At 36.6% G+C, this 21943-nt stretch overlaps 1 protein-coding gene across 3 annotated transcripts in view; it reads right to left on the reverse strand.

The window, feature by feature from the left end:
• Nucleotides 1-21943, reverse strand: part of MED12L (mediator complex subunit 12L) — a 211299-nt gene that overhangs the window by 153308 nt on the left and 36048 nt on the right. For 2 of the 3 annotated variants that reach the window (XM_081955781.1, XM_081955780.1), the window contains exons 10-14: nucleotides 18483-18619; nucleotides 7692-7823; nucleotides 4484-4610; nucleotides 4135-4349; nucleotides 1998-2102 (exon numbers count right to left, since the gene is read on the reverse strand). In XM_081955781.1, coding sequence (XP_081811907.1) covers nucleotides 1998-2102; nucleotides 4135-4349; nucleotides 4484-4610; nucleotides 7692-7823; nucleotides 18483-18619 — 716 coding nt within the window. The remainder of the gene's footprint in view (nucleotides 1-1997; nucleotides 2103-4134; nucleotides 4350-4483; nucleotides 4611-7691; nucleotides 7824-18482; nucleotides 18620-21943) is intronic. The other variant, XM_081955782.1, reaches the window with a different exon arrangement.

The raw sequence follows: 21943 nt of genomic DNA on the forward strand, positions 1-21943 counted from the left end.
CTTTTCCAGCACCTTAAAGCTACAGGACACAAAATCAACTTTGAAGGAGCCAGGTTAATCTCCAAAACAGAACACCTCCACAAGAGAATAATCATGGAAGCCATCGAAATAGAGAAACACCCCCACAGCATGAACAAACGTGATGATACCTCCCGCCTACCAAACATCTGGAAACCAGCCCTAGCCAACAAACGAACACCACCCACCACCCAAGCCGTTAAAATACAAAACAACAATGCACACACAACCTGCACCAATCAGCACCAATCTACCAATCATGATACAACCACACAACCAATCATTCTACTTACTGAAACAAAGCCACCACCCCATCCCCTCCCACCAAGACTTACAGAAAGACGGCAGCTCCGTTCCCATTTTAAGCCCACAGCTTGAAGATGGCAGGTGTGATCCTGCCGAAACGTTGCAAAGACAATCTCAACCTTACACGGGAAAAGACCCGAATACAACAAAACCAGCATATATATACACATACACACACACATACATACATACATATATATGTTGTATTTGTGCTTATAAATAAATAAAGGGAGACTAGTATAGATCTATTTCAAGCTATTTAGCTCTCGTCAGCTAGCCATACCCTTACTGGGATTTGAACCTGGGCTGTATTACATATTAGGCAGGAGTCTTAGCCACTAAGCCACAGGCTCTCCTCCTTATCAGCTGAGCCAGGGAAATAGGTATGTATTTGTGTTACAACCCCTGGTATGCCCAAATATGGGAGGAAGCTCACTACTCCCTCTTTCTGTCCTTCGGCTCATTACAGAAAACCATACATACATATATACATACATACATGCATGCATGCATACATACATACATACATACATACATACATACATACATACATTTACCATATCCAGAAGTGTTTTATAGCACACTTTCAAAGGCCAGCATAACTTTGAATGGCTCATTAAAAGGTAGGTTCTAAGTCAAGAACTACCTGGTTCAATATGCATGCAGATATTTGTAAGTTTTCAGTTAATATGAATTTTGTTATATCTAAACAGCTAGTTCCTTCACTGCAATTTGCAAGTGAAACAATCACATTTGCAATCATATTACCGCAGGATTTCTATTGACTCACACCACTGATAAGTACCAACTTAGTACTGTCAGTTAGCAGTAGCTCTCCGGGATTTTAGCAAGTGGGCAATCTGACATTTCAATCTGGTTTCGTTTTGACTTCAAATAAGCAGCAGTCTCAATTAGCATGCCCAACAGACAGAGTTTCTTTAAAAAGTCTTTTTCAATTCTTCCCTGCTACTGATATAAAGATTGGAAATAGCTCATCATGCAATAAGATGAAGAGCCTATATACCCACGCTAACATTGAATTAAATGCTTAATTCTATATCAATGGGGGGAGATGATGATTAACCTGTTTCAGAAACATCTAAAACTAATAGTTTCTATTTTATCAAGAAAATTATAGTACGCTTTTGTACAATACTGTGTATCAAAGATATGTAAAACATATTTATTGATTTTTCTTATTTTATAATATGGGAAACATTGATCTTGGAGTGCTTATTTCTACACATCATACTATGCACAAACATTCTCTTTGGGATCTTGGCACTCTACATGCTGAAATTTGCTACAGATGATGTGGCTATCCATATTAAAGTAACAAAATAAGGGTGAACGTGAGTAGAAGGTCTATGAAAGAATTTGTATTTCAGGGTTTTCAAAGGAAAAAACAAAAATAATATGAAGTTATACTTGAACTCGTGCATGATGCATTCACCACATTGGCATTTTGAACATTAGTGAAACTAGATGAAGAAGCTTGAAAACCTAATGTGATACTGTTTTTCAGAATAAAAGTAGATTTCTGCTAAACAAGTTGAGGTATGTGAAAAGAAATGTACAGTAGATAAGCAGAGCATATTTCATGATGTCATGTGGCAAAGGGAAAAATGAATAAATGCATAGTTTGTGGGTTTAAAATAAGGAGTTAAACCTACTGGAAATTCCGAACCAAAGTCTGTTTTAAAGTCATTCTTGTCTACATCATCAAAAATGTTAGTGGTTCCTGAGTCAATATACATGTGTTCCATAAGACTATGTTCCTAATTGTCACCAAAGAGACAAAAACAAAAATGTGAGTCATAATGTAGTGAAAACTCTTTGGACTGATAACAAATTATATGAATTCAAGCATAATATAGATTACTGATTTCCGTATTTTTCGGAGTATAAGACGCACCTTTTTTCCCTCAAAAAAGAGGCTGAAAATCTGGGTGCATCTTACATATTGAATAAGCATTTCTGGCCTCCCGAAACCCCACCCCCTTTGCAAAAATGGCCATGCATAGACTTTAGGAGGCTTCCAGAGTGCTCCTGGGGCCTGGACAGGGCAAAAATGAGCAAGACACAGGCCGTTTTTTGTCATTTTTGATCCCCCTCCAGCCCCCAGGAGCACTCTATAAACCTCCTAAAGGCAATGCATGCCCCTTTTTTGCCAAAAATCGGGCCTGTTTTTGTGAAAAATGGTCCATTTTGGGGAGGTATACAGAGTACAAAAACTTTTTTTTAATGTGCCTCTTCAAAATCTTGGTGCGTCTTATTTTTTGGTGTGTCTTATACTCTGAAAAATACGGTATATGCAAGAAGAGTGAATACTTTATAATAGTCAATGGACATTACAATCAAGATAGGTTATCTTTGGTATGTGCTTAACACAATACAGTTAAGAAGCTTGAGGATAGTCTACTCAGGAGATCAGCCTGTAAAATTGTTTACAATTGAATGAATGATCTCCCAGGAAATGAGTCTTTCTGCTGTGGGACCAGGTGCTTCAATGAAGAGGAAGAAAAAGTGTACAAGCCAGTTTTGGCTGCCCTAGAGGATTAAAAATTTCTCTAAGGCACCGTAAATTACAATGTATTTAAAAGCTGGAAAGAAATTATTGTAGTTCCAAATAATAAGCAGTCTGAAATATGTGTTTGTAAATTTCCTCTCACACAACTGTGCTTCTTATCTTCTCCCAATCATATTCCATCTCTAAGACTTTTCTTAAGGCTGTTTCTGGAGGATTTCTGGTTTCCCCAGTGCTGTTGTTATCTAGTTGGGTAGTGAAACATCTGCAAGAAAAACACCAAGGACCCCACAGCAGTGGTGGGATACAAAAAAATTTGCTACCGGTTTTGTGGCCATGGCGTGGAATGGTTTGTGGGCATTGCCTGGTGGGTATGGCAGGGGAAGGATACTGTAAAATATCCATTCCCTCCCCACTCCAGGGGAATGTTACTGCAAAATCCCCATTTCCTCCCAATCAGCTGGGACTCGAGAGGCAGAGAATAGATGGGGGTGGGGCCAGTCAGAAGTGGTATTTACCAGTTCTGCGAACTATTCAAAATTTCCACTACTGGTTCTCCAGAACTGGTCACAACCTGTTGAATACCTTCTCTGCCCCACAGAAATTATTGGATTTTACCAAACACCTCAAAAAGAGAAGCAAAGGCCTCTATAATGGGGGGGGGGTCCCAAAAAATTGCTTACAAATTCTAACTATATCTTCTCTCCTGTATTGGTGTCCCCACACAGGAATAACAGACTTGCACTAACTATTGTGACCTTTCAAAGTTGTGCTTCTCAGGATTTCTCAAGTTGCTGTTGCCTGGCATGCATTGGCACAAGGATTCTGTAACATTTATTATTGCTTCGTTCATTTTTTAAAATATTGTACTTGCATTGTGACTTTTAAACTTTGTTCTGTTTATTTTTATTATTGTAAGACACCAGGAAGTTGTATGTTTTTGGAAATATTTGAATTAGAAAAGTTCATTTAATTTTTTTTTCAAAAGTAACTACTTCTACTGTTATTGTTTTATCAATACCATTAGATCTAAGGAAGCCAGGCAATTATAACATGATAGGTGTCACAGTCAAGTAGCATTTTATTTCATTTCATCCAGTAGCAGCCATGGATACCCAAAGATTATGGCAAATCACAAATTGTCTTGTAAACGTATTGCTTCAGATTTCTTCTAACATTACATATCAATTCAGAAATCAAATAATCCAATCTTACATACATACGCTATTTATTAAATTTATATGCGTCTCATCACCATGATAAGGCAGCAATGGACTCCTTACCTCAAGTTTCACATCATGTTCCTTAGAATAGTGCTCATCCATATTTTCCCCAGTTGGTGAACGTGCTCTAGAAGCTGCAGTGACCGATAAATCTCCACGTGATATTAAAGTGCACATGTAAGCGTCATGCGAAAAAACATCATGCCGTATAAATTCACCAAAAAGCAGCACTAGGTTCACAAATTCAGTTTTTTCATATTCACTATTTGGATCAGCTGACAATAGATAAAAGAGTTGAATTTTATTAAATACCCAATAAATCCAAGCAGGTACAAAAAGTAATACAGTTGCTGGGGAAATGTTACATGTATTTAATCCTAATTTGGAACAGATATCATTTGATACTTACGTAATGAGGGGGCTTGAGTATCTAAAAATCTAAGGAGAACATTCTGGAAAACAGGCAGGCTAGATCCAGCAAATGATGCTGAAGAAATGGACTCCTTTTCATCCATGATTTCAATTTCCCCACATCTCTATAAAAGTGTATAAAATAAAATAATAGACTTGTGGTAAAAAAAATATCATTTCCCCTCTTTTCCCAGCAAAAGAACAGCTAAATTAAGGAGAAACGACTTATACATTCATTTGTAATAGGAACAATGTGATAATCTATGAAGAAATCTAATTTAAGAGTTACCTGAATCTTGGCTTAGTAAAACACAAGTATAAATTAAGAAACTGCATTCCAGTATCACTGTGTTGTTGGTTTTTTGCTAAAGAAATGAAAGGCTATTCCTACATCGCTCTCACACACTAGCACTATAAAAGATAACTTTGATTGATAGTTATTATCTGTTAACAACAATGTGAAATGATAGCTACCAGTTCCTTAGCTGGGGTTGGTCTTCATACACATCAAGTTTTAGAATACCCAAGAAACTAGAATATTGTTATTTATTGGTCAGGTATATGTGTGGATCCAAGCAATGTGGCTTTTTCCAATCCACATAAACAAATTTTTAACGATGTGCAGATTTTCTACATCTGATGTGCTATGAGCCAAAACTTTATACTCTGCATGTAGCAATCCCACAATATTTTACTGTTTATTTTCAGCTATTTCTTCAGTTCTATGTTCCCACTCATTTTTCATTATGGGTACGTGATAGATTTTGCATATAATCCAATGAATCATTTTGGTGACTATGTTATGTTGTTGTTTATAATCAGTTTGTGTGATCTCTTTCCATGAGAGGAATCTATTTTCTGTTTTCTCCATTTCTTTGCACAATCTGCACTTTGAATCGCTTGAAGTGCCCTTGATTGCACTACTTCAAATAGCTTGGTCTTGCACAGCCAAAATTGAGTTTCTTTTTTTTTTTTTTAATGTTCGAGGCTGTGCTAGGTTTATCTGAAACTACTTTCCTCTTGATCCTTGGCACAAATTAAACTATATAACGCTTTTCATTGACAGCATTCAGTTTTTGTTTTTATTACAATATTTTGAAATTCAATTTTTTTGTTTCCTCTACATTTAGCAAGTTCCCATTTTTAACTTCCATTAATTGTTGTTTTTGGCTGTCTTTTATATAATTAGCCAACGTCTATGGAAATTCTCATGACCATCCAGGTCATGGTTGTCCAGTTTCAAAGGCAACTAGACTGTTGTTCCTTCAAAATGTTTCACTTCATCTATACAGGGGGTATGTGGTGTCATATCCCTCCCGCTCTGTTGAGAGAGGGCTGTTCACTCTTAATGTAGATGGCCTCTTTGACCCCTCTTTCAAACTAAAAGAGGTTTGAACCAAAAGAAGTTTGAAAGAGGGGTCAAAGAGGCCATCTACATTAAAGTGAACAGCCCTCTCTCAACAGAAGGGTAGGGATACGACACCACATACCTCCTGTTTACAACACAGTCCTTTCAGCAGTTCTAAGAAAGTTCAATACTCATTTGCACTATTTAGATGAACTTGAAAGCATAGATCAGTGATGGGTTCCTACCGGTTCAGACCAGTTCAGGCGAACCGGTAGTGGTTTGCCAGCCTGGATTGCCGAAACCAGCAGCGACCCAGGCCTGCCATGCCTCCAAACTTGTTCCCCGGTTGGGACAGCATGTGGTGGGTTTTTTTTTTCATTTTTTTAATGTTCTGTGCATGCAGAGACCTTTATGGGCAACTGTGCATACACACGGAGTGTAAAATTGCATGCACACTGAACTGGCAGTAATGCTGGTAGCAATCCACCCCTGGCACAAATGAATTGCCAAGTAGCCTCAACAACTCTCAGAATTAGTGCTAATGACCAGATGACTGCAAAAAATATAAATCCTTCCAGCCTCCACCATTCAATCAGAACTGAAGAACCATCTTAAATGAGAAGTGAAACGTCTTCTAGGAAAAACAAAGCCCAGTTTCTTTTGAAAAAGCACCTGTGGGCAGCCAGTGCATGCTTTTCTTTTTAAGTTTGTTTCACCAGAAGTAAATCTCTGCTTTCATTTCTGGAGGCAGGTACAATCTATTAATATCACTACAGGGATGCAATATATAGTGAATAGGCAACAGTTTTCTAGTTTTTTTCAGTCTACACTGTCCAGTTAATAATTCCAGGAATGTACGATGCAGCAAGAATGGCCCAGACATTTATAGCATTGATGGTATTATTATGGTTTGTAGCCCAGTCAGTCAGATGTTTAGACTGGATTTGGCATTTTTATCCACTGACTTGAGTCTTTCTATTGAACTATTAAGACCTAAGAGCATCTCAGCATACAGGTAGTTCCAAGTAGGGTGTTGTTGTTTTTTTTGCAAAGTCAGAATATTGAGGTCTAATAAATTCAAAATTTCCATGTATCTAGGCAGCTCTTTGGTATTGCTCAAATTTTCAACCACTGATTTCTTCCTCCAAAGTCGCTCAACTTCAATTATAATTTTATAAATCTTATAAATTTGTTAATTTTATTTTCTATTGTGGACATTTTAAAACATGAAAACTATTGCTGCTTATTCTTTCATTTGCTGTAAACCACCAGGGATCAGTTGATTCAGCAGGTATACATTCAACAAATAAATACATAAATACACTCTTCAACACTGGAACACCTTTTATAACCTTTCTGTAAATAGCGACTAATGAGACTAATGAGATTCTAGGTTGCATACAAATATTATCTACATTGAATAAAACAATTAATGCAAGCCTCTATTAATTTAAAATATTACTATGGTGGTTCCTGAGTTACATGAATAAAAAGGAGCTATTGCATCTATTCACTATATTTAAATATCTTCTTTTACATGATGTGGTAAAAGAGAATATCTAACCATAGCCTGAAAAATTATTTCAGCCATTTTAAAGTTGCAGTTTACTATTTTTCTTTAAGTTATACAGTTTTGATTATGTGTCCTCTATAAGTTCATAGTAAACTATAGGAAGTCCATGTGTAAATGTTTTTTCATTGTTTTGTCCAAAAATGTGAGACACATGCTAAAGCTCCTTTAGAATTATTCTAAAGTTTCTCTGTAGAGAGATTTGCATTGAGATCAGAAACATCATGCTTGATTTCTAAAAGTTGAACCAAATTTTCCTTTAGAAATGAAGACTAGCAGATGACTTACTTCTGCCTCAATTTCAGTTTGCCTCTTCTCCAATAGTTTAGCTACAGCCATTGCCCGGTGCTTACCAGATCTTTTACTACTCACGGCCCATTCACAAAGCAATGTTACAACAGCTTCATCATTAGGGGCAACCTATTAAATCACAAAATCAGATGTGTTATTCATTTGAGTGTTAGAACATTTTAAAGAATATTACATAAGAATATTCTATTAGAGTTTTACACTTTTATTTAGACTTATAAATCATGTTTTATTTGGGTTTATTTGAGATTTGTTGACCTTCTTATTCTTGACTAATCACAGCCTTGAAGATAGCTTTCCCAGAGAAGTGAGACAAAATGTGCATTTCAAGAACAGCTTCTTAATTAAATGCATTCTCAGATAATGTAAGATTCTCTGGAAAGAAAGGAAGGGAGGAAGGAAGGAAGGAAGGAAGGAGGGAGGGAGGGAGGGAGGGAGGGATTTTTTAGATGGCTGGTTAAGAGGATGGGATATATTGTAAAGGAATCTTGACCAGAAATGAGAGGTCCCACTCTCAGTCTATACTATGTGGAGTTATGCAGGATTCAGTATTCTTTCCACTCCTGTTTAAGGTCCATCTGAAGCTGATGGATGAGATAATCTGTCACCATGGGGTGGGAAACCATCAGTATGCTGATGACATCCAGGTTTACATCTCTACCCCTAATGATGATGTCCTTCTTCAGTACCTGGAGACTTTGTCGATCTGGAGAGGTAACAGCCTTCAGCTGAACTCTTGTAAGACTCAGCAAAAACCTTTACATAAATTTCTTTTCAGTATTCCATTAGATTGAAAAAAATAAATAGAAAGAATAGGAAAACACAGGAGTACTACTTTTGATCCAACACAGACTAGAATTGTGAATAATTTAAAAAATAGCAAAGGATATAAGGGACTTTAGGAACTGAGTTTTGATAGCTTTTTTAAAAAAAACACTACTGTTTTTACTTTTAAAAGCCCTCAAGTATTCATAATTGATAATATTTTAATTTATTTCTGGCCTTCAAAATTTCTAAATACGTTCTTTAGTTGTATTCCACTGTTCCGTGATTTTGTTTCAAGTTTTGTATATTTTATCTTTTATTGTACATTATATTGGTGTAACATTAGCAACATTAACATTTGACTAAAAATAAATAATAGAACATAAGAGCTAGTTTGTGTAGTGATTAAGGCATCAGACTGGGAACTGACTGGAAACTGAGACGGAGATACCATGAATTCTAGTCCCGCTTTAGGCACAAAACCAGGTAACCTTGGGCCAGTTACCTTATCTCGGGCCTAGGAAGAAGATAATGGCAAACTTATGCTGAAAATTCTTGCCAAGAAAACCGCAAAAATTTGCTGTGTGGGTGTGTGTATCCATATTGAATGGAATAATACAGGAGTGAGTGTGTGTGTGTGTGTACTGTATATATATATATATATATATATATATATATATATATATATATATATATATATATATATATATATATATATATATATATATATATATATATATATATATATATACATTTACATAATTCTATAATATGGGATGAACACTATGTATATATGTACACACACATACACACACACACACGCACACACACACATACATATATTATAGTGTTTATCCCATGTTATAGAATTATGAAATGTGCATCTTCAATTCATCTTATCTGCAAAAGTACATTAATAATTGAAAGTTACCAGATATAAATTTAATAATAATAATAATAATAATAATAATAATAATAATAATAATAATAATAATAATAATAATGGGAAGCTTGGGGGCTGCAAGCCACCATCATTCCTTCTCTGGATCCCAGAACTTTCAAGGATGGATGAGGTCAAAAAATTGATGGGGTTTTTTTTTTCATTTGAAAATGGTCATCACAAGCCCTGCAGATGCTCTAATGTACCCATTTACAGCTGAAACTGAAACACTTGCAAAACACGCATTGGCTTTGTAGAAGGGGAAAACAGCTAAGAACATCCTGTTCTTCCACTTCCTTTTCTTTACCATCTGTATAACCCCAAGATAGTGAAGTGGAGAAACCACAGCTGCTCACCATCTCCAATTCTTAATATGCTAAGAATTTGCCACTTTCTGGTAGTCACCCACACATAAATATCACTTTTTCATCTCAACAGAGACCAGCTCATGAAGGCCTCTTGTCATGAGGAACAAACAGAATGATGCTTAAATACCACAATAGTAAAAACTTAAATATTTAAGTATCTATTTGTCACAGACCTTTTTTTCCAGTTGTATCTTCAACCTCAAATGTGAAATAAATTAAATTGGCAAAAGGGGAGGTTGGAGTAAACTAATGTATATAAATGTACATTATATGTACATTATACTACAAAATAAAAACTAATAGTGACACAATTAGAAGGAATACAAAACACTTGCTTCTAGTTTCAGAGAAGCACAGTTGTTCCTATGAACACCTGGAAACAAGGTCATCCAAAATAATTTTCTCTACAGACCAAAGCCTGAGATTGAGTTCATACCATAAAAGAATAACAACACACAATTGCCAGCATCGAAATTTTGCTCCTCTTCCAGAACTTATGATTTTCAGAGACTGATCCAAAAGCACATAGAGTATAGATTATAAAGCTCGATTAGTTCATTAGAAATAGCAACAATTTATTGAAACAGAATAATCTTCAGGCAATGATTCTATATTAGCCTACTCTGAGTTGGAAAATTATAGATGTCCATATTGTCTATTGTATGAAAGGGGATTTTGATTAGGAACAGAAATAGAACGCAATGACTAAAACCAAGGAGGAGTCCAGGAAGAGCAGATGTAGGAGTGAAACTTTCTACTAGGAAAAGCAGATTAAGGACTGTAGGCAGAGCATATACAGTAACTACATTTACAACTAAGAGTGTCTTGGTTTATGAAGAACAAAACTAATGTTCTGCATAGTCATCGCTATTTTAGGCACTACCAGCACTGCGACTACAAATAGTATGAATATTAAGGCCATTTCCTTCCTTCCTTAGGTCACTCTACATCTGATGAGTCAAATTACAAAATGAACTGAGTGCTGTAAAAAATCTGGATATCTACAGCATCATGCTTATGTATCTTACTGCCTTAGACCAAAAATATTGACCTTAAAACTTTAGAATCTCTATGAACCACAAATCTGTTGTTCCATCTTTTATTTATGTGACATGCTCCAGATTCTGCTTAATTTATACAATACTTTCCTGCAACTTAAGTTCATATGAAGGATTCTAACAGTGATGATTACAAAATTAAGTACCGGAGCTTCATCTATTATTAGTATAAGGATAGATGTGGAATAATTTTTAAGCAAACAGTTGATTGATTGATTGATTATATGCCAATGGATTGTGGTCAATTCTTAGCAGCTACATAGATTTTCCCCATGGCAATTTATCCCTAAACTGGTCTTTCAATGCAGAAGGAGCATAGGGTATCCCATAGTCCTTGTTCCTAAGTGAAGTTCCAGACTAATAGCACTGATCAAAGAGGTAAGGAAGATGCTGCTAGGAAAAATTCAAGGCATAGCATTGTAAGAAACAATAAACTCTTCATTAGGAAAGTATGACAGGATTCGGTTCTGTAAAAATTCCTTCCTTGTTTAACAGAGATCTAGAAAACTGGGTGGTAGGTGGACAGTGGCATAAACAAAGCAAAAATAAGAAAAACGAGCTTGTTCTGCCTCACAAAAGCTAAACATTCTTAAGCAATTCAGAATAACAACAGTGACTTTCTGCAACCAATGTGTAAATGTTTACAGGAACTAAATTAAATTTTCTATTTAAAAAGGAATGTGTGATAATTTTTGAACACTTAACAGTAGCTTAATACAAATAATCAGAAATGTGTAGAATATCATTTTAAAAAATATATTGATGACTGAAATCATATCACACATCATTTTAACCCAACTTTCAAGAACTTTAAGGGAAGACTGGTCTGGTTATCTTTGGAACCAATTCTTCCATGTATGGAAGATTTTCAATACCCTTTATGGCTATGTTTGTGAAATTGAAACAAGACAAGCTGTTGACTCAAAGATGCTTAAAGCAGAAAAGATGCCTATTCAACTTCATATTAAAAAGTGAAATTAGCTTAAACTATCATATTTAATAGCGATTAATAAAATAGTATTTAATATGTGAAAGTCTACTTGTTAAAGGTAGGTTCCTTTCCTGTGGGATGGTAAATGCAGTCCTACATTTAAAAAATCTTAATATATAGTAAACTCTACAAATACATTAAATGCGTACTGCTGAGTCTTAGTAAGTTGTGTGTTACCAAATTTGTAATGTTATGTAAGTTGACAAAAGCAGAAGAACCCAAAGGTCAACCAAGCATCAAATAATAAAATTCAGAAGGTGCTACTTCGTATGTAATAATAATCCTCAGCATTATTATTTTTTTGCTTCTCAACTTTACAATCTCTCCTTTGCTGCTCAATCTTTACAACAGGAAATCTACCAAAAATTCTAGTAATTTTAATGTTTAGTTAAGTCAATTTCTTATACAACTTTCAGCAAAATCAACTAATAGTATTCGCTTTTCTATTTCTGAATTTTTCCAAAACTTCACTTCGTTCTGCATATTTGTAATGCTGTCTTCTGATTTGCAGACAACTTTCCAATTTATCATTTAGAGTATGCTAAATAACATTCTGCTATAAAATAACCTCAATGCTTTTATGAAGCAAAGCATATCTTTTTCCTATGTCAACCAAATATTATCAGCAAACCACCTCCTATGACAGGAAGAGGTTAAGATTGTGTTAGTGAGGCCTTTTCTGTATCACCCACCACAGATCCACTAAAGCAAAAAACACTTTGCAGCTGAAAAATACATTAATACATCAATAAACAGACAACTTTATCAACTTTAAACAAGAAATACTGGCCTACTGTAGATCAGCCGTAGCTGATAGTAGCACATGCTGCAGCCATATTTGACCAAAATTGGATTAAAAAGATATGAAAACAGAAATTTCATACAAGTTTCACAAGTTTCAAAATAAGACAAAAACTATGTGTGATTTAGTCTCACATAAACCTAATACTAGAATTAGTATTCTAGTATTTGGACGTTAAAGTCTTACCAGGCTCAAAGTTGACTCAGCCTTCCATCCTTCTGAGGTGAGTAAAATGAAGATCCAAATTATTGGGGGTAATATGTTGACTCTGTAAACTGCTTAAAGAGGACTGTAAAGCAGCATATAAGTCTAAGTGCTATTGCTATTGCTATTAAAACTGCCACTCTCATCAAACTTTTCTGTTATTAAACTCTGTTTTTAACCTAATTTTTCTACAGATGTGGGAAGGATACCTATAACAAGAAAAATATCAAGGAAACTATGGTATCAGCGATAGAACCTGCAAATGAATTTCAATGGGCAAACAATGACACATACAATTTGGTCTGCTGAATATTTTCCTATCTGCACATCTATTTGATTGATCTACATTAATGGATTGTATTTTTTCCATTTCATTTGTAGTTCTTAAGAATATGACTGTACAGTAGTGGAAAGAGAATAAGTAGACCATAATTATTCCTTATGAGTTAGCCCTTTTCTTATTAGGAAAACAGTTAATGAAGATCCTCTAATTATCTTCTAGCACAGATCTTGTGGAATAAGGATTTAGGGCAGGCATCATGCCCAATTGTTTTCCTGGTAGCATATGCTTTCTTATTCATTTCCAAAAGAGTGAGCGTTCAGTTTTTCACTCCAAATGGACAAAAATAAAGGGTGGATTTATTTTTAAGAAAATGTTTCATTTTGACTCAATGTCTGTGTTAGCTTTTCTAAGAATTTCAGCTACTGACAACAAGATGCATGACGTGAATGTTTCTTCCAACTCAGCTTGTTTAGAAGGGTTAGATTAATCTTCTGGTTGAGGCTAAGTTATGAACTAATGTTACACATCATGAATAATGAAAGTTAAAGAGAAACTGCAGCAAGCCAGTGGAAAATAAGCAAAGTAAGCAAGTAACCAAATGTTTCTGATCAGTTCCTTTCTCAACAAAAGGTAGCTCTAAGAACTGATTTTCCAAAAGAAGTAGTTTTGGGGTAAGGGGAAGATGATAACCGATAACAGAAGACAGTATTGTCTCTAAAAGCAGACTTTTAGCATGAGGCTGTGTATCTTCTCCACAAAATGAGATGAAAAGTAACATCAAAGGGTAGTAGCAGAGTTCAAGAGAACACAAAAACATGGCTTTGAGAAGCTAAATTAAACTGTGATGTTGACTGAACTGAAATGTTTGCTACCCATGGATAATTTAGTGCTAAATAAGATGTTTTTATTAAGGACTTTACTGGAAAACTTTAAAGGCTTGTTCTGAGTAAATACTCAGAAGGCAGAGAAGGGATAAAGGTTGCTGTGAGTAAGTTCCCTCTGTCCTTTCTTTTTTTTACTGTAAGAAGTTAGCGCCCACCCTTCTCCTAGAAAAATGATATTTCCTGGGAAATACTGAAAAGGCAGAATATATTTCCCTGGATAAGAAATAGGGAAACATGTTTTAGGCAGGAAACAGACTCACTCTTAATAGCCCCCACCTTTGTTAATGGGCCATTTTTAAAAATATCCAAGCCAGTCTATTCTACATAACAAAGAGTTCCCCTTCAGCTCGAGGTGATGAGATTAAGGCATGATAGTATTAGCCTTTTATCCATCTCACCACAGGGCACCTGGGAAAAAGCAATGCTCAACCAAACCTGAACTCAAGACAGCCTAGAGAGTTGCCCCTGCATGGCCCCATGGGAGTCTAACAACCAATCAGAATACATTTCTTAGACAGGAACAGGAAATAGACAGGTGGGGCCGAACAGAGTATAAAAAACCTAGCAAGCCCCTTCTTCTTTCCCTTCTTCTTCTTCACCCAACATCTGGAAGCACATGATCACTTTTTTCCCCAAGACCTCAAGCCATGTGGTCCTGTCCACCATTAAACCATCTTTCCAAGCAGCCTCCATGTTTCCAGTTTCTTTTTCCCCACTTGGTACTGAACCCAGAAGGACATTTCTTCCAACATTACCTGTAGGAATGAGAGGTAAGGCTTACGTAAGGGCATGCGTAGAAACTACCATGACCTCAGTGGCTGTTTATCTTGGAAGCCTACAAGCTCACATAATTAGCAGAACCAGATGCTGGAATAAAGGAAAGGTGATGCACAGTTTCTTATCTATTAGCTCATTAATTCACCAGAGCAAAGGCATGAGGTAACCTTGGCCTGAATAGTATTCTTGATTCTCTAGGGAAGATTTGGGGGAGTAAAACCGAAAGTAATGTGTTGTTGCTCTGTGCTTTGCTTGTAAAAACTTTATAAAAGCCAAATAAACTCTGCGGAAGGCAGACAGATATTTTGGACACAAACTGCGTGATGGATTTCTGAAACCTACAATTACCCAAAAGTTTTATTTCTTAAAACTTCCAAAAGTTATTCTCCTACAACATGAAATAAAAAGGACACAACTTATATTTATTCTCCAAGACATAAATATTACCTCAAAACACTTGGCTTTTCCGGTGTGTTCTTAAAGAATTCTGGATAATTTCAAAATTGTATATAATTAATAAAGTTAAAATACACTTTTAACAAGTTAAAATAATCCAATGATTTTTTTTTTGTTTGCAAACCTTATGTTCAAAGGCTTTGTTTACACAAACTTGCAAAGATAAAGATACCACAACTTTCACTAAGAAAAATATGATCATGTGTTCAGTGTTGATCCTTTCTGACCCTATAGTTAGATTTTCTCCATGATATAGAAAACTAAACACTAAGTAGTAGTAAAACCATACTGCTAAGGTAACTTTTTACTTATCTATTTACTTTTCTATCTCCACCCACATCAACCAATTGACACTTTTACATCAGCTAAAACGAACTTTAATTTTAATAAATTTAGTCATTCAAGTATTTTGGTAGACTTTTACTGAAATTCATCAATGTTTCAGTCTAAATAATTTAACTGCTTTTTAAGTTGTATATATGAAATAATTTCACTCTTGTATATGCACAAGAGACTCAAAAATTATATGGTGAAACTGAACAAAACTTATAATCAATAACTTGCTAGAATGAAAAAAACCACAAAAACTATTTTGAAAAATACTCAGGCCTTTCTATCATGGTGTGCAGCTTTAAAAGAAGATATACTGTATTAGTTTTGCTCTTTTTTGATAAAGAAATAAACTGCCATCTAGTGGTTCAAATGCTAAACTGGTCAACTGAACCATGATTTAATGGTTATTATGGCCAAAATATAATATCAGTATTTTATTTGTCATAATGAAAGACAGGGAAAAATGCTACATCTGTTAGATGAGATTAAGATATCATGGAAAGCAAAATTTCCAGCTAACTATAGTGTCACTCCCATACTAGTTTTTTGACCATGTATTCCAGAAAAGTTACTTACAACTTTCTAAAAATATTATTCATCTGTAGCTGAGAATTGGCAATTTGTCCAGTTGCAACCAGAAGCCAACCTCAGCACATACAGTTATAGCAGTGATGGCGAACCTATGGCACGCGTGCCACAGGTGGCACACGGAGCCATTTGTCAGGGCACACGAGGCGCTGCCCTGTCAGCTGGCCGCTCAAAATGACCCTCCGAGCAAACCGGAAGTCACCTCCAGTTTGCTCGGAGGATCGTTTTAAGAGCTCCGAAGGCTTCAGGGACTGTCCGGAGGCTTCACTGACACCTCCGGAGGGCGTTCAGGGGGGCATGGGAGGCTGTTTTCGCCCTCCCCAGGCTCCTATAAAGCCTCTGGAGCCTGGGGAGGGCAAAAAAACCCTGTAAAAATGGGAGGGGGAGCGCCTGTAGTGCGCGCATGCGCACAGGCGGTCACGCATTGCATTGTGGGTGCGGCAAGCCTGCACACGACCCCCTTGCGCTTCCCCCACTTATGGCACGCGAGCCAAAAAAGGTTCACCATCGCTGAGTTATAGCATTTGTTCTGTCAGTTGCAAGCTAAACGTTTTAAGGGAACACATTGATTTATGATGCTTTTGTCATTTCCAGCATGGAAATGCTAGATTTGGCAAACAACTGTGGCTATCGTAAAAACACTCATAAAATTAAATGAAGTTATGTAGAGACCCACTTAAAAACCATCCTGACACAACTGAAAATCCAGTCCCAACTCTGATCATAAATTGAGGACTACCTGTATGAACTCATACAGCGTTCAACTTACCTGCAATTTTTCCAAGACTAAGGAAAACATACATGATAAAAAGAACTAAGATTTCTTAGCATTGTGGCCTAACTATTTACTGGTTAGATATTCTACAAAACAGAGCTTTTTCCCTCTTTCCTTTGATAACATTAATTACTCCAATTCTTGAATAACTTTAAATGAACCTCTGTAGTAAATATTATACTGAGGGATTTTGGAATATCTACTTACACATTTTCTTTTGTTTCTTTCACTGTTATCAAGTTAATTGCATAACACAAGTTAGAGTTTTGAACCATAAGCATGCATCAATATTAATAGCACAATTATTAGAGTTTTGAATTCGCTTTGAACATTTTTCAAATACAAATAACATTCATAAATAAATGTGAAGACTGGAGCTGAAATAGCTGTTCATTTCATGAGGTAACTTTAGATGGAATACAAAAGATATTTTTTAAAAAAATTAGCCCAAGTACACAAAGAGAGACAGCATATAATACACTATATCCTTGGGTTAAAAGATACAATTATTGAAGCAGTGACTAAACAAGCCAGAAGGCCTCATCTGGCCCAAATGCCTATGCATTTAATGCCTTTCAAAAAGCAAACAGGGTTGGGGCCAATATATCTCTGAGGAAATAAGGGTACACACAGTAATAATCAGTTCTGGTTTACTTTAGTTTTTTTGATTATGCTGTTATGCTGTTTGTAGCCTGGCTGGGGAATTCTGGGAGTTGAGGTCCACAAGTCCGCCAGGCTTAAAGTTGCCAAGGTTGGAGACCCCCTGATCTATAGGAAGAAATTAACACTTTCCTTATTCTATTTTTAAGGTAAATCCTGTATTTGAATGTGTATTTCTACTTTGACCAAATCTCCCCTTGGTTTCTCAGAAGTACATCCTACAAATACCAGACAATAAGCCTTGTTGAACTCAATGGGACTTACTTGGGATAAAAGGAAAAGATGCTGCTGTTAGCCTTGTTTTTATCAAAGCTAATCAGAAATGTCCTTCCATCAAATATGCTACATATTTGTTATGCTACATAAGTATAATCAAATCCAAATACTGAAATGAAAGTATTCAATTCAATATTCAATCCTGTAATTTTAGTGTTAACCTGAATGTGAAAATAAAAATATATTCCTCTGCAGTGATATAGAAATGGTTTGAATAGTTGTTTACATAAATGTTTGGCTTCAGCAATGAATCTGCATCGTAAAATTTATTTTGAATGCCAGAGGAATGGGAAAGGGCAGTTAACATCAAATCATTTCTGGAAAAATGTAAATACTTTTATTGTGTTGTTATAGGCACAGCTGTTCAGTTGACATTTCTGTACACAATTGTCAGATCAAAAATGTAGTTTCTTGGCAAGTTGGAATCACAAAACATAACATAAATGAAGTGGCACAACACTGAAAAAAATCGTCTCAGACTTTAACTGATACCTTGAAGTCTACATTATGTCCATAGAGTCACAATCTGAAAATCAACTTGAAGCAAATATATTGAATAATAATACAATGACTAAACTCTAGGGAAAATGAATATGAATAATGTAAATACCTCCTGGTTATCCTTATTATGGGTTCCCCAGAAAATCTTGTTATAAAGGATTTCCATTGAGTTGCTAGAATCTGAACGATCAAAACAGTGTCTATCCAAAACTTCCAAAGTGTGCAAAACACGGCTGATAGTAACCCCTGGATAAAAAAAAATAGAAAAGAAAAAATGATTGTACATTCAAATTGTGACATCCAAATTATTACAATTGTTGGAAGAAAACTGGTATTGATTAGGAACTGCCCTTTGTATTGTTTTATGGAATTCCATTCCGAATACTTTTGATTGTCTTCCTTATCACTAACCTTTCTCCTACAAGTCCTATGTCTGTCCTCTTAATTAACTGCTACGCTGATAACTAGGGTTTTGAAATGTGTTGATAGCTATAAAGCTGTTATTGTTTATTAGGTACTTAAGTAAATCTGTAAGGTAAGCTTCTGTTCATGAGATTGCTTGAGCTACAGATCTTATAACTCCCAATCAGCATGGACAAATAATGGGATTTGGAGTCTGAGATCTCTGAAGAGCACCATATTAGTGAAAGTTTCTATAGCATAGAAACCTTAAAGATGTTAAGTATACTAACTGAGTAGACTCTTGCACAAAGACTGAGAAAACTTTAAATGGCATTAATGACATAAATTTGAGAGTGGGTGTCTATTCAGTTTAAGTGATAAAAAGTTAGTTGATTGCAGAAAATATATATTTCTCTGAATGTCATTAAATGGAAAAGTTTTGTAGACTTAAAATACGAAAGAAGATTTCTGCTATTTTAAAATTATATGTGAAAGTACCATGAGGCTCAACTGTGAAATGTGGAACAAAAATCTCTTGGGAAAATGCATAAAACTACTAGAACAATGGAACAAAATATGTCTTTCAAATAGTTGACCTGTTTATCAAAGGCAACTATAACTTTTCAAAGGAAGAAAAAGAAAGATAAATTGGTATGAGACTTCTCTCCTCTTTTTTCCTTAGGGACAGGCTGTGATTCTTGAGAACTCAGGGGTACATGCAGCTTCTTACTTACATCAAAACAATCCTTCCAAAAATAGCCTGGTCAGTGTTCCAAAAATATGACAAAATAGTCAATAAGCATAATTTTTGAAATATAGAAGCAAGGCCAGATGTTCACATTTTTTTTCTTTTTGGAAGACAGGCATTTCTTTTTTCAACACACACAAGCAAAAATTACCACTTTTAAGTATCACTTTTAAACCAAGCCCCCTCCTCCGAAGAAAAAAAGAAAGGTGGCCTTAGGTGAAGCTCAACTTCGTGTGTGTGTGTGTGTGTGTGTGTGTGTGTGTGTGTGTGTGTGTGTACGTACACCAGTGGTGGGTTTCAAAAAAAATTAGAACCTCTTCTGTAAGTGTGGCCTGTTTTGTGGGAGTGGCTCAGCAGTCATGTGACCGGGTGAGAGTGGCTCTGCGGTCATGGTAAATGGGTGGGAATGGCTTGGTTTTCATGTGACTGAGTGGGCATGGCCAACATGGAAAATATAGTAAAACTCACTTAACGATGCTCTTGCCAGAGCAAGAGGTCTGTGCAGGGCTCCGGTGGCTGCAAAGCACAGCATGAGGGGTAGAAGTCCCTGAACCCAGCAGCACAACACAGCCCCAGCAGTAGCAGTAGTTTCCCCCTTCCTCCACCCAGCTGTCTGCCTCCTCCTCTGGAGAGGTTTTTTAAAAGTAACGCCTGAAAAAGCCGCAAGATCTGGCGCTCCACCAGCATGGGTGCAGCCGAACCGGAGCCCTTTCTCTTCTCAGAAATGTCTTCTCAGGGAAGCTGTGGCAGCCTGCCTGTCCCTTTCAGGTACTTCAACCCCCAGGAGGGAGGAGACCAGCCAGGGGGGCGCATAAAGGGAGCCGCAGCTCCTCTGTGAATGGAGGGGGAAAGGTTTGGCTTCTCTCTGCCAATTAAAGGCTGCAGCAGGGAGAATCCCAACTTTTTTCCTCTCCCTCCATTCATAGTGGAACTGCTCCAGCCTCCACACACACACACACACACACATGTTGTCCAGTAACCCTAACCCTTGCGCTCTTCTTCACGGTCTCCTCGGCTCCTCACGACTGCAATAGATGTCCAGAAGCAGCTTTTGGGGCTAATGGGGCTTTGGTTTCCAGCCGGACAGCCCCCGCCGCTTATGGACATCTCTTGCAGTCGCAAGGAGCTGAGGAGAGCACGGAGAAGACCACAAAGGTTCCGGGAAGCCATGAAAGTGGCTGGGAGGGGCTTCCAGTTTTTTCCTGGCGCCGATGGCAGGCTTTCTCTGAGCCTGTCAGATCAAGAGACAGTTAGAGGTGTTTTTTTACGATCTTTAACATCTCAGACATTCTTAAATTCTTGGAATTTATGAGGGAGAGATTCAGCTGTCGGGTTGAGCCCCTCGTATAGCCTCCAGGTGGATTTATAGCCTCTGGAGTGCAACGAGGTTTGCCCCCCTTCGCAGTTGTTGTATTCTCCTGTCTTTTTGATAACCTCTGCTAATTAGCAGAGCCAGTCGCCGGGGAACAGCCTTAACATCTCAACATCTCAACATCTTAAGAAGGAAGCAAGACTTTTGCAAGTATTTTAAGTCTTAATTGGGGGAAAAAAAACCTCTTTAAAAAGAACGCTACTGCTGAGTTTGAGAGGCGTGGGCTTAGAACAAAGGATTCAAAATGGTGTTGATTTATAGCTGAAAACCTACAGAAAACGAAAGCTAATTACTTGCTGATAGCCGGGGCAGTAAAGGCGGAACGGCTGAAACAACCCTAACTATTAACAATCTTTAAGCCAGTTTACATAACCTGAACTACTTAAATGTCAACGTTTTAACTTCGAGCAACTTAGAAAGAAACATTTGCAAGTATTAATTTACAGCTGAATACCTAAGGAAATTGAATGGTGACAGCTAGAGGCGGCTGAAAGAATTATTAATTATGGCAACGGAACAAAAAGCTTCCCCAGGTGCTACAATAAATTATCAGGATTTCAAGGACTTTATAAGGGAAGAAAATGCTTTTTTACGCAAAGAAATTAAGGAGGTTAAAGAAATGGTTCAGGATACCATTAAAAAACATGATCAGCTTGATAAAAAACTACACACTTTAGCCACAGGTCTGTCAGAAGTTGTTCTTAAGGTGGACAGGAAAGTTGATCTTCTGGCTTTGGATTTGGAAACTAAAACAAAGGAAACAGATTTGAAATTTGTTGAAATGGAGGGGAATATGCAGAGGATGGATAAGGAGATTATTATGATGCAATTCAGATCTATGGAGTACGCTGTTAGACTGAGGGGTATCAGAGAAAACCCCAGAGAGGATTTAAGAAAAGCTTGTGCTGATGCTTTGGCCATGTTATTGAAGATCCAGGATTCTTCTGAGATTTTTGCAAGGATTGACAAAATTTACAGAGTTAATTCACGTATTGCATCACAAAGGCAACTACCAAGGGATGTTGTGGTATACTTTACTGAGAGAAAT

Source organism: Natrix helvetica (assembly GCF_964273705.1).
Source record: "Natrix helvetica genome assembly, chromosome: 5".
NCBI lineage: Eukaryota > Metazoa > Chordata > Lepidosauria > Squamata > Natricidae > Natrix > Natrix helvetica.